General features: G+C 40.0%; 1 protein-coding gene across 2 annotated transcripts in view; it reads left to right on the forward strand.

Moving 5' to 3' along the window:
* The window catches only part of STYX (serine/threonine/tyrosine interacting protein), a 29,669-nt gene extending 16,668 nt beyond the window's left edge, over positions 1-13,001 (forward strand). For both annotated transcript variants that reach the window (XM_042467021.1, XM_042467012.1), the window contains exons 5-11: positions 2,413-2,473; positions 3,019-3,055; positions 4,806-4,845; positions 4,928-4,978; positions 6,943-7,015; positions 11,881-11,965; positions 12,490-13,001. In XM_042467021.1, coding sequence (XP_042322955.1) covers positions 2,413-2,473; positions 3,019-3,055; positions 4,806-4,845; positions 4,928-4,978; positions 6,943-7,015; positions 11,881-11,965; positions 12,490-12,560 — 418 coding nt within the window. In that variant the 3' untranslated portion in view covers positions 12,561-13,001. The remainder of the gene's footprint in view (positions 1-2,412; positions 2,474-3,018; positions 3,056-4,805; positions 4,846-4,927; positions 4,979-6,942; positions 7,016-11,880; positions 11,966-12,489) is intronic.
* The last annotated feature ends 743 nt before the right edge of the window (positions 13,002-13,744 follow it).

Consider the following 13,744-nt stretch of genomic DNA (forward strand, 5'->3'; position numbering starts at 1 on the left):
TGTGGGCTCACTGTTGGCTAAAATCAATTTCCTTAGATTTCTGTTTAATTTATAAAAAATAATATAGGCTGAGTCTCCCTTACCTGAAATGCTTGCGACCCGAAGTGCTTTGGATTTTGGATTATCTTGTGTGGGGTGGAGAGAATTATGGAATCTTTACATAATGGGATTTCTTGGGAGGTGGCACTCAAGTCTAAATGTGAAACACCATTATATTTTAAATAGAGCAGATAGCCTGAAGATAATTTTATATATAATCATAGAATCCTAGTGCTGAAAGGTACCCCAAGGGTCATCCAGTCCAATCCCCTCCTGTGCAGGAACTCACACTCAAAGCATCCCTGACAGCTGGCCATCCAGCCTCTGTTTAAAACTTCCAAAGAAGGAGACTCTACTTCTGTTTTTAATAATTTTATGCATCGATATTTCTGAACCATCAGAAAGTAATAACATCACTGTCTCTGCAACCTATGTGGACAGTTTTGGAATTTGATTTTTTTCAGATTTTAGAATGCCAGATAAGGGATACTCAACCTGTATTGATTGTAGGATTGTTATTTAATAATGAGTGAAGGGATTTTATTGGTTGGAAAAAAATTAAGTATGATAAAATAATATAAAATGGGAAGTGTCTGTTTTTATCTGTTTTAAGCTCTATCCCTTTTGCCATACCCCTTGGATGTGAGGCCTCAAGCACTTGTCCAACCTGAAAAGTGAGTGCCATCTCCACAGAAGTTACCCACTTCTGCGGGCGAATTGTAACTGTTTTACTGTTTCAAACAGACGATCCCAGGTTCCTTCTGTATTCTTTGCAAACTTGAGAGCATTCTTGATCATTCTCTGTTCTCTGCTACATTCTCTGTTACATTAACAGGTAAATCACTTCCTCTCAAGCAAGAGTCACACAATATATATACCCCACACACCTCCATGCCACCATTTTCTGAAGATGCCAGCCACAGATGCAGGCAAAATGTCAGAAATAAATTCTTTCAGAACATAGCACGCCAAAAACGCAAAAAAAAAACTATTATCTGTTCTGTTGGGAACTTGACAAAATCTCTTCTTAACAACTTAGAATAATTTTGCTTCCTTTGTTTTGAAGATAGGGGATTCAAGCATCAAATTGTGTGTTACATGGAAGCATAATGTGCCAAAAGCCCAGCATGGGAACGAAGAGCTGCCATATACAGAATCAGACCATAGAGTGTTTTTAATTGTTTTTATTAAAAATGCTGATTACAACCCTGCTGTGAAGGAATGCATATTAAAATGCAGTAGGGATGATAGGGTGGTAGAGCAGTGCCAAAGATCTCCCCTTGGCAGAGATGGGCCAAAAAACTTTGCTGTGGATAAAGACACAGAAAATCTCTCTCATATCCTGTCAAATATGCTTTGTTTTTTTCTCTCACTGCCAAAAATCAGCTTCCTGCTTTCATCTGCAAGTAGCTGGTTCAGCCTGTTTCAGTTTTCTCTGACATAGGAAATTGATCCTTAGCACTGACAGAAAAGACAGGAGGTCTCTTGGCAGAAGGGAGGGAGGCTTTGCCTTCTCTGCTTCTATAATAAGAGAAAGTTCTCAATGCTGTTGTGGGTGGAAGAGCAGCTGCAATGCTGCACAAACGGCTCAGTTGTGATTGTGCTGCTCCAGCAGCCTTGCTCATTGGAAGGAGGTGTTGGAGGGCCACATCTGGCTGCTGAGCTGTACTTTTCTCACCTTTCTTCTTGGGCTTCAGGGAGATTCTTCCCTAGCCAGAGTTTTTAAACTCAGGTTTTCTGTATACAAAGCATGTGTTCTGCTTTGTAAATCACAAGCTCAGCCCATCACACTTTAATGACGATAAAGAAACCTTGAGAGCTGCTTGATAGTAAGGAGGTGGAAAGAAGGAGAGCAGTGAGGCATCACTGCGCTGGTTGCGTTTCTCCTTAATTCTCCTTGCCTAAGCCAGTTCAGAGCCAGTGAGGTGTAATGGTTTCAGTGTTGAATTGGACTCTGGAGACCAGGGTTTGAATCCCGCCTCAGCCATGGAAGCCCACTGGGTGACCTTGGGCCACGTCATACTCTCTGCCTCAGAGGATGGCAATGGTAAACCTCTTCTGAAGAAATGTGGCAAGAAAATCCCTTAGGGTCACCATAAGTTTTGGAACAACTTGAAGGCACACAACACACAAGCCAGTTCAGCCCCATGAGGTTTTGGATGTGGTCTGATAAAGGCATTTAGTCATTGAAATGGAATGGTAAGCTGCAGCCCAATAGGTTTATCCTATATCAGGATAGGGTAACAGCCTTTGAACTTACCATTCTTTATAGCAGTTTCAGAGGATAAAAGAAATACTTTCTAGGCCAAATGTCAACACTTTTGATGATGAGCAGTCCTTGCTGTGTACTTAACAGACTTATTTTAATTATAGGTATTTAGTCTTGGACATTGCAGATAATCCCATTGAAAATATAATAAGATTTTTTCCAACGGTAAGTGTTTTTCCTACCTTGTCAGTTAAACTGTTCCATTATCCTACCTTTCAGAAATAATACAACCTTGTGAGTGGGCAATGAGGCAACCTGCCTGCATCCCTCTGTTTGATGAACATGTCACTTTCACCAGCAGTGATTGATAATAATACTATAGGTAGTATTTTATATGGCTTATCTGCATGTCTTCTCCTGCAGTGTCCTCCTAACAAAATGGCTTTGTGGATCAAATATTAACTGGTAGTAGTGCTAGTTGTCATGGTTACAATTCAGGAAGTTCTCTTGTACAATAAATGGGAACTGTACAAGAGTTCAGTAGCTGTTTTGCATAGTTTCTTTCAAAGTGAGTTGTGCAGATGGACTTCCTAGAGTTGCTGGGAGTTGTAACCACAACATGGATGTTAAAGAAGAACAAGGCAAAGCATGTGATTCTTAACTTAATAATGCTAATGTACTACTATCCTTGATGGTGATTTAGCTGTATCAGCATATGGACGTTTTTGATTGCTATAATGGGAATGGAATCTCTTTTTCCCCCCTTTTAGACTAAGGAGTTTATTGATGAGAGTTTACAAACTGGAGGTATGTGCCTTCAATTTCCTATTTGCTTATGTAATTTATGAAGTGAGAAAATTTTGTATGTTGCAAATAGTTGTTTTTTCCCCAGGCTATATTAGTATAGAGAGGATTGCACTTTGTCATTGCATAGAGCAGTTTTTTAGGTTACAAATATACCTCAGTTAACAAAGTACTTGTGTTCCTGAGCTTTAGTACCAGAGGAAGAAATAACATGGAATAAATAGGGCTAGGTCTCTACACCACAAAAAGGAAGAGCAGTTCAATATGTTTCAGCAAACTTTTTATTCAAAACTAACATTATGCACATGTGAAATGAAACGTGTTAAGTAAGCCTTGCATAAGCAAACCAAAATGTTTTGAATCTTCTAGAAAATGCTTGAAAACTTCTTCCAAAATGCATGCTTGGGTGATTTTTTAAAATTTATTTTGAAAGCTTCCATTTTCCTAACAATTTCAAATTTGGTGGTAAAACTTATAGACCTACGCTTTTTCAAGGTCCCAGGGCAGCTGGTGTGGCAGGCTAACCTGCTTTTCCTCTTTTCTTTCTCTTTTGTTATTCACACATACTAAGGAAGTGATTCTGGAGGCAGCTATTTACCTTGCCTGTGGTACATAAATACACACAATACAATACAGTAGGGCCACCTACCATAGGCTCACCTAGATACCTGTTCTTTCTCAGCTCAGGCTTTATTTCATTGTTTACTACAGATATGAAAGACTGTCTTTCTCCAGGCCTCCTTCACCATCCTTGCAATGCCAATGCTGCTCAGAACAAAACAAAACAAGCAAACAAAAACCTTCCAGCTAGACAGAGGACAAGAAATAAGGAGGGCTGGGCTGGGCTTCTGCAAAAACACTTTGTTAAAATGGGCTTCTATGTCAGAGGCTTTGCTTACTGAGGTATGCCTGTAGTTCCTTTGCCAGGGAATAAGTCAGTGTTTATTATTGTCCCAAATCAAAATAAATCTCTTTGGAGTGATCCTTTTAAACTGGGTAAGAAAATAGTGGCCCTGTAGTTCTATAGCCAGCATAGATAATGAGCAGTGATGGGAGTTGTAGCCCAGCACCATCTGGAATGGCACGAATTGCTGGCTGTAAAATAATCTTTCAGAGTCAAAGAACAGTGTCTCCCATCGACAGGCTGACCCTTGTAATTGATGTGTAGCATTGGTTGTTTATGCAGATTTTCTTGCTGGAGTGTTAAACCATGTGCTAAACTGGTTTGTATTTGGATTGCTTTTCTCTCATTGGTTTGTTTAGAAGAGAAATAGCTTGCCTTTAAATCAGATGATCCACAAGGCACTTTACTGTAGTCTACAGTACACAAGCACCCATATATATGCATGCATATGCATGTGTATGTGTGCATGTGCACCTAGGCATCCACACATACATCGTATACCACAGACATGTGGAACCCAGTAGCCTTTAGTTCCTTGGTTAATTGCAGAGGCCAGAGTTTCTTGCCGTTACGTCCGCCTTGCTAGAGCCGTGTCATCTTCCCTGCACATAGATGTAAGTAAGCTGCAACAGCTCCTCCTTTGGCTGCTGGACAGGCCTCCTTCCCTTACTATTCTGTCCCACTGAGGTAGTAAGAGTGCAATCTCCCTGCAACCCTGGCCAGTGTAAGCCATGTTGTGGAACAAGTGGTGGACTGCATGATGGGATATACATAAAATAACAGTAATATAAAATGTCATGAGTGTGGAAATTCTGCTTTTGCATATAAAGTAACTTTCTTCATTCTCAGGGAAAGTTCTTGTCCATGGGAACGCAGGGATTTCCAGAAGGTAACAAAGTTCACACTTTAAAAAAAGAAAATATTCATAAGGAGTGGTCAACATACCTTACTTTGTTTGTTTTTCTTTTCAGTGCTGCCTTAGTTATTGCATATATTATGGAAACATTTGGAGTGAAGTACAGGTAAGGACATCCATGAACCTGCTTTGCTCTATTTCGAGGGAAGGGGTTTGCTTACTTCCAGAGCATATATTATTGTTATTTATTGTATTTATTTATATCCTGTTCTTTCCCCAAAACTGGGATTCAGGGTGACTTAAAGATTAAAACAATACAATTAAAAGCATTAAAAAAGTTACATTAAAACAGAATTAAATTATTACAATGTTAAAACGGATTGCATAAAAGAATAAAAGATAGTAAAAAAGATAGTGTTTAAAATATTATAAAAGAATACAACATCCAGCCTGTTCATTAAAAACTTTCTGCTTTAAAAGCCTGTCTGAACAGGGAGGTGTTGGCCATTCTGGCCTCCCTGGGGAGGTGTTCCAGAAACTGGACTTCCATTTCCATACCCAATTTGAATTGACATTCTCACATACCAGTGGCATATATATGTCTGTTCCAGGTTTCCACTCCACTATATTCATCTGAAGAAGTAGACTGAAGTCTACGAAAACTCATGCCGCCAACGTCTTTATTTCAGTAGCGTGCATTGATCTGATCTTACACAAGACACCTTCATACTACAGAAGCCCATTTTCAGAGCTAGTAATTTGTGAGGCTGAACCAAATTTCACATCTATAAATTAAAAACAGATTTAGAAATGAGCAACAGCCTTAATAGATCTTCATTCTTAAAATGTTTAAGTATCGTATAGCTTTAAAAATCATTATTTCCCCCTAAAAATTAGTTGCATCTTATTAAAGCAGAGGGATGAAACTTGAAAATAGTGTTTCAGAAGATGTAGGGGAATAAACAGCCGATTCAGCTGTTTCCTTTCTGCTTAAGCCATTCCCTCTTTCATTCTTACTCTTGAGCTTCTGCTGTATTCAGCAATGAAAATGGTGCAGACTTAGCTGTTGCTGTGCTGCTGGCAGAAGGAACTTCAGTGAGGGGTCCATCTGGCTTTACCAGAAAGGATGGTAATAGTGTGCTTGTGTTTGTTAGGGCTAATGGTAGGGGTTTAGGCTGGCTGTTGGGATGGGATTAGGTCACCTTTCTTATGTTGCAGAAGGAATGTTGCTGTGTACTGGTAATTGTGTCTCAAGCACGATTATGAACTGTCTTGGTCCAGTGAACACAAAATGTGGCTTGATCCTTGGGTGTCAGGGTTCAAATTCTGCTTCTGCCTTACAGTCATTTTACCTTCTGCTTCACTTTTCCATTTGTAAAATGGAAGTGATATTCCTCATAGGATTATTGTAAGATTGCAATGCTCAATTTGAGCATTGCTCCAGTTAAATTATGTAATATATTATGTATTTCAGTTGCCCTGTTCCCTTCAGTAACCCTTGCTACCAGATGTCCTCAGATGTGCTTAATGATTTTACTAATAATTTCACATGTAGAATTTTTTGGAGAGAGAAAAATCTGTGAACATTATTATCAGTAAATAATTGTGCCACATTACTGTTCTACACTCTTATAGTGGTGCTATTCCACTTCTACTGCTCTGGCTACCTTCCATTGCATTATCAGGTTTGTAGTTCATTGAGGCCTCAGAGCTCTCTGGCTGAAAATTCTAAATGCCTTTCCTTAAACTGCAAATCCCAGAATGCAACAGGAGGCAGCCAGAGCAGTTAAAGTGGAATAGCAGCACTATAAGACGGCAGTGTGGTAATCTAGGTCGGCTATAGTATTACTGAAGCTAGGCAAAATTTTCCTCCATTGGTCATGACTAATATGTGGATCGGTGATTTCTTGAGAACTCTTGTGCATTACTCTAAGCTCCCTTTAGTGGAGGAAGAATGCAAGTGTAACTAAATGTGTGTATAATTACAGCGCTTTAGAAATAAAGTTTAATAATAATAATAATAATAATAATAATAATAATGATAATAAACAATGCCAAGATAATGAGTCAGAAACCAAATACAAATTCATATTAATCCAAATGAAAATGTAGGGTTTTTTTCTTTTATAGGGATGCATTTACATATGTGCAAGAAAGAAGGTTTTGTATTAATCCCAATGCTGGATTTGTTCATCAACTTCAGGTAAATCCTTTACCTATCAGTAAGACAATGAGGGTTACTGCTGGCAGATACCTTATTGACACGGAAGAAAAAACAAACACAGGATCTTGTGTTTGTGTTGTGATACATTCATTTTCAGCAGTAGATAGAGGGAGTTTTGTCATGGGGTTGGACTGAATGGGTCTTGTGGCCTCTTCCAGCTCTATGATGCTGTTGCTTGCTCCTCCCTTTTGCTGTGATTGGCAGGGAACTAAAAGGGTTTGAGAAGTGCCTACTTGTGAGAGCAGCCTAACTACAGATTGTAGCTGGTTTACAAATTAAGTTGATCTGTAAACCAATCTGCTTTACAGATTGTAAACTGCTTAGAGAGTGCTGAGTTCACTATTAAGTGGTATAGAGATGTAAATGCTAAACTAGGAAGCTGATTTTGTGAAATAATCCAAACATTTCTCAGTGAAACCCTAATAGAAAAACAGATAATAGTCAGAATAAGACAACGGACAAGAAAAAAACTGTGATGACTTAAGACAGTGAAATACACCCACACTTGAAAAACAAAACAAAACTAATGACTCAACAGTGTGAAGCGACAGCTAAAAAGGCCAATGCAATTCTAGGCTGCATCAATAGAAGTATAGTGTCAAGATCAGGGGTAAGCAACCTTTTTGAGTCGGGGGCCAGGTTGCTGTCCCTGACAACTGGGGGGCCGAACTCAAAATGGGCAGCAATCGGCGGCAGGACTGGGCTGGGGCCGGTCCCAAGGCCTCGCCGGGCTGGATCCGGCCCGCGGGCCGTAGGTTGCCGAACCCTGGTCTAGATCAAGGGAAGTACAGGGGGGGAGGGATAAAGTGTTTTTAATTGTCATATTTTATATTTTACTGTTGTTAACCGCCCGGATTGGTTTGCCAGAGGGCGGTATACAAATAAATATTACCTCCCTGGCCCAATTTAAGAAGGACTTGAAGACCTTCTTATTCCAGCAAGCATTTCCCCCATAAAAATTCCTAAGGGCCTCCCTCCTCTTCCGTGGCCATGAGGATGGGCTAATGGGGTTTTAGCTGTTTTAGCTGTTTATTTTTATTATATAATTGTATGGTGTGGTTTGTTTTTATCTATTGTATGTATACGATTAATGTATGTAAACCGCCCTGATCTATGGAAGGTGCGGTATATAAATAAAACTTTTATTATTTATTTATTTATTTATTTATTTATTATTATTACAGCCTTCCCCCCATTTTCGCAGGGGATCCATTCTGGACTCCCTCCCCCTTGGGAAAACCGAAACTTGTAGATATTCAAGCCCCATAGGTTTGAATGGGGGTACATGCCTGCAAGTGGCCTTGGGTGCGTGTCCCATTTTAGCACCCTCCGTTTGCTCCTTGCGAGTAAGCGAGGGTTGCAGATCTTAGGTCTGTGAAAACAGAGGGGCAATTGTAATAGTGCCACTCTATTCTGCTTTGGTTAAGCCTATCCTGTAATACTGTGTCCAGTTCTTGGCAAAACAATTAAAAATGGATGTTGAGAAGCTGGAGACTTCAAAGGAGAGTTAGTAAAATGGTGAAGGGTCTGCAAACAATGAAGCCCTATGAGGAGAGACTTAAGGAATATGTTTAGCCTGGAAAAGAGAAGATTAAAAGGTGATACGATGGCCTTGTTTAAATTTTTGAAGGCATGTCATATTGAGGAGGGAGCAAGCTTGTTTTCTGCTGCTCCAGAGAATAGGACCCAGCTCAATGGATTCAAACTACAGGAGAAGAGATTCCACCTCAACATTAGGAGGAACTTCCTGTAAGAGCCGTTTCACAATGGAACACAATCCCTGGGAGAGTGGCGGAGTCTCTTTCTTTGGAGGTCTTTTAACATAGGCTGGATGGCCATCTGCCAGGGATGCTTTGATTGAGAGTTCTTGCAACGCAGAATGGGGTTGGACTGGATGACTCTTGTGGTCTCTTCCAACTCTATGATTCTAATGGGTTGGGAGGATGTTCTTATTCCACTGCAGAAAACAGATAGAGGTTTCAGCGTTCCTTTTTGCAGATGTGGACAGAGAACATTCTAGGGTGGAACCAGACCTCCCTTAGCAAAAGGGCAGGCACAGTGGTATTTCCCTTTTTAATGGAATAATTGATGAGCCTGAGCCATTGGTTTGAAGCAGTTCTGCACTGAGGAAGCCTTGGCAAAAGTGAATATTGAATATTTATTGCTTCTCAAATGTGGAAGGAGAGTTCCAGCTGGCAACCTGACAGACATTAAATAAAGAGCCATTTGTAGAGAGAAGGGGCTGCTGTGCTCCTTGCTGAAGAGCAACAGCCTTCCCAGGCAACTGAACCCTTGAGGATTCAGAGCAGATCATTAGCTATAACTTTATCTACTTGCTGGAGAGTTGAGTTGAAGATTTCACAACTCATAGTGGCCGGCTAAAAGGAAATGAAAAGACAATGAGACACTTGAAAGGCTTTGGATCCTTTTTAGAAAAATATGCATCGCCCTTCAAACATCTAAAGTGTGCCTTTCCTTTGCCAGAGGCTTTGAACACCACTGACAAAGGGATGGCAGAATCTCCTCCTGTGCATGGTGAAAATCAGAATTCACTTTAGGAATGTAAGTAGGATCTAAACAAAGAACTAATGAATCTGGCTGGAGTATATACAGTTCTTTCCTAGCCAGGAGGGCTTCTACCTCACTTAAACTATGCATGGATGTGAGTCCTGTCAGGAAAGAAAAGAACCTTCTAGGTCAAAACTAAAGGAATGCTTTTATGGTTGATTCAAACGATGGTTTATTCAATGCCGTAAGTACTGTATGGGAGTCTATGTGATGCAGTGGTTTGGACTACAACTCTGGAGAACAGGGTTTGAATACCTGCTTGGCCATGGAAGCCTACTGCGTGACGTTAGGCAAGTCACACTCTCTCAATCTCCAAGGCAGGCAAAAGCAAACCCCCTCCAAACAATTCTATGGCAGTCACCATAAGTCAAAAAATACTTAAAGGCACACAACATCAGTACAGCATGCAGATCCCAACAAGGATAGCAGTGAAGTTTAATAGGAGTAGCTGAACATAAATACCCCTTAATGTGCTGATGAGACACCAGTCTTATATGGGCTAGCCTACCTGTTTATTTATTGTTTCTTTTTCTGGCTAGCCTGTTTAAAATACTCCTCATTCCAGCTTTTAGAATGTGATCTTGGCTACATATGATTCATAGGGGTTGGGCTTTTCACACAGCCCCCCTGAAAAACTCCTTAAACTCCACAGGAAAAAATCTGCTGAAATCCACAGAAATGCACGTTATTGCACATGTGGCCATCTGTCTGTTTTGTGTGCATTCAGATGGCTGTGCATTTTTGGCAGAGGGAGGGTAAATAGGTGCAAATTTGCACAGGAGCATGAAGCTAATTAGCTATTAATGCATCTAACATGCCTGGGCTGCCCTTGATGGAGGACAAAAGCCAGCCTGGAGTTGCTGAGGGAAATTAAGAGTGCTGAGTGTTATAGAATACTATTGGAATGAGAGGGAGCCGTAATCCAGAGAGTAATGTTCTCTCTCCACTGTGGGAAAAGTTACTCCTCCTATCTTATATCATGAGATCTCAAAACAGCGAAAACAATTTAAAACAATAAAATAATGTAAATAGACTGTAAACATATTAAACCAGCTGACAAGTTTTTTAAAAAAAAGCAGATTAAAACTGTTAAAATGTAAAACGATCTGCACAAACTATTTCGGAGTGAATCAGTTCCAAAAGACTGTAGTAAATGGCCATGTTTTTTACTTGGAGCCTAAACAAAACCAGCTTTGCTGCTATTTTGGACTCCAGGGAGATACCACAGTTGGGGTCTTCCAGCAGAGAAAGCCCCCTCCTGCCTCCTCACTGTATTGATTTCATTATGAAAGACGGAGGAGGGCCCCTCTTCTGCGGAATATAATTATTTCCATTTTCTCTGGTTGCCACTTTCTTTCTCAAACAATGCTTTGGAAATTAATATAGTGTATTATTATTGCTTGTTTTGGTTCCTGCATATACTTGAAGATGTGATCAGTTGATCTTAGCTGGCAAAGTAAGCTAAAATAATGTGGTATTGAATAATGCTAAGACTTCTTATCCCAGGATGCTGAGGATTCTGCATTGAAGCTAGTCAGTTGTAAGTCCATGTAGAATGGCCAGTAGCCATTGCATTGTTCCCAACGACAAGGGTCTTGACACCATCTGTAATAAAAATTGATGCTGTGTGATACAGGAGAACCTCAGTTTCCATCCTTCTCTGAGTCTTCTGATAAGCTGAAAGTATCCTGCTTGATATTCACATATTCCCGTTGAGGCTCAAAGCTCAATCTGTGGCTTCTGGTTGTAGTACGCCTTCAGGTTGTTTCTGATGCCAAGCCATTTATGGCGACCATAAGGCCATCATGGGGTTTTCTTTACAACAGTTGTTCAAGGGGGCATTGCCTTTGCTTCCCTCTGAAGCTGAGCGTGTGTCTAAGGTCACTTTGTGGTTTTCCATGGCTGAGTGGGGATTTGAACCCCGGTCTCCAGAGTTGTAGTCTAGCACTGAAACCATTACACATCAAGTCACACTTGTGCCTACCTAGTCCAAATCCTGTTGTCAGGCCCTTCTATAGTAGACCCAGTAAATTAATAGTAATTTTGCAAGTCACCACTTACGTAATGCCACTGATTCAGTGGGTCCTTTCTGCTGGGGAGTATTAATAAAGAATTTGGGCTTATATTTTTTAATAATAATTTTCAACTTGCAAAACTGTTCTTATTTGAGATAGCATGCATGGCTTTCCCTACTTCACCTTCCTTTTGCTTTTTTGTCCCGAGATCCTTATTCAGGTAGAGTCCATTTACTAACTGTTTCCACATACCTTTCGTAGGAATACGAAGCCATCTATCTAGCAAAGTTAACTATCCACATGATGTCACCGCGACAGCTGGAACGATCACTATCTGTTAGTACAGGTGAGAAGCTCTTTCTTGTACTTAGAACCAGATGTTTTTGTGATATACTTGGAATCTTTGGCCTTAAATTATCATTTTGAGATAACAAAACTTAGCTTGAGGAGTCTCCCAAAATTAGTTGATAGCAATGTGAACAAAGATGGGAGATGGTTCCTAATGGAAAAATCTCATTAAACTTCTGCAGCAGCCTCAGGAGGGAAGTGATCATTTGATTAAAAATGGCTTGAAATGCATTCAGGTGTAAGGTGACTGGATCCGAAACAAAACTGCTTTGCACACTACATGTAATCAGTAGGAATCCATTAATTATTTTACTTTTCTTACTTTACATACACTAAGCTTGGCTTTCTGGTTTGCCTGTACTGTATAAAGAATTTTCAGGGGAGTTTTTACCATCTGAGGCAAAACGGAAATAATTTGCAGAAACAGCTCTAGTTCTACTTGAACTGAGGCTCTTTTTTGGGGGAAGACTTTGTATTTCTATTTTCTTGATCACTTTTTCCAATCTCTGACCTGTTTTACAGGAAGTCTGAAACGTACTCATGAAGAGGATGAAGAAATTGCCAATATGCAAGCAGCAGCTCAGAATGGTTGAAACCAAGGGCACCTTGGACTTGCTGTTTGGGAATTTTTACCTGTGGCAGCTGCTAATCTCTGCAAGATGAACAACCAGATGTACTTTCTTTAAAAGGGGAGAAGAGTCCAACTTCCTTATGCAAACCTGCCCCTCCAGTAGCACACCAGGCGACATTTTAAAGGTATTGGATCCCTTGACTGACTACATGGCACTGATTGTTTTACTCCTCTCTTTTGTTTTTTACACTTTATAGTTTTACCCTAAACCAAGACTTTGGACTTGCAAAGAGGTATTACTGCAATAATGCACTTTTCATACTTGAAAATTTCTTTATTTGTATTGATAAAATTATTACTTAAGCAAAATGCAAGGGAGGGATGATTTGTTTATAAAGTTTTGTGTAATTTATAACAAGAGTATTTAGTAAAAAAACAAAACAAAACAAATTCCTGAAATTCACTATGGTTTGTACTTGTTTCATTTCTCAAGTTTATGCTTCAGGCAGAGGCAAACAAGTTTTAGGAGTTACCAGGACATACAGTACTACTGTGACCCCCATGAAGTAAAAACAGTGAGTTCAGCATTGCTGCTGTTACCTGAATAGAAAGCGCAGATTTTCTTTGAAATTAGAACTTCCTTGAAAGGCCAAAGGTCCATTGTAGGGCACGATTTTACTCAATGGGTATGACAAGCCATAGCATGGGCTCAAACAGACAATCCAAAGGAATGCAGCTCACAACCTTATTTTATTTCTGGTAATTTCCACCCACCATTTTGAACCATTTTCCTGCAAAAACAGTAGAAAAGCACCTACTGGTGGATCCCAAGGATCTAAGCCTAGTTTTTTGGCAAAATGCTGATAGTGAGAAGTGAAAACTATACTTTTTATTTCTTATATAGCTTAATTTACTTAATGCTTGATCCCTACCCTTCTTCCAAGGAGTTCGTTAGAATATAATAATCTCCCCACTGAGTGCCTGTGATTTTAGCATTGCTTAGTTTCAGAAGTGTCTCCTACCCCACCCTTTTTTAGGAGCAAGTCTCTCAATAGAGAGAGCAGAAACAGGTTGTTGACATCTTCTATCATCACAACTGTAATCATTGATGGTATTCAAGATGGTGCTTACTCTATGCAGGGCTGTGCACTGGATTGTGCACCCAATGAAAGTTGGATTCAAGAGACAGGAAGAGCTGCAGACAAC

This window comes from Sceloporus undulatus, chromosome 1 (assembly GCF_019175285.1).
Source record: "Sceloporus undulatus isolate JIND9_A2432 ecotype Alabama chromosome 1, SceUnd_v1.1, whole genome shotgun sequence".
Lineage (NCBI taxonomy): Eukaryota > Metazoa > Chordata > Lepidosauria > Squamata > Phrynosomatidae > Sceloporus > Sceloporus undulatus.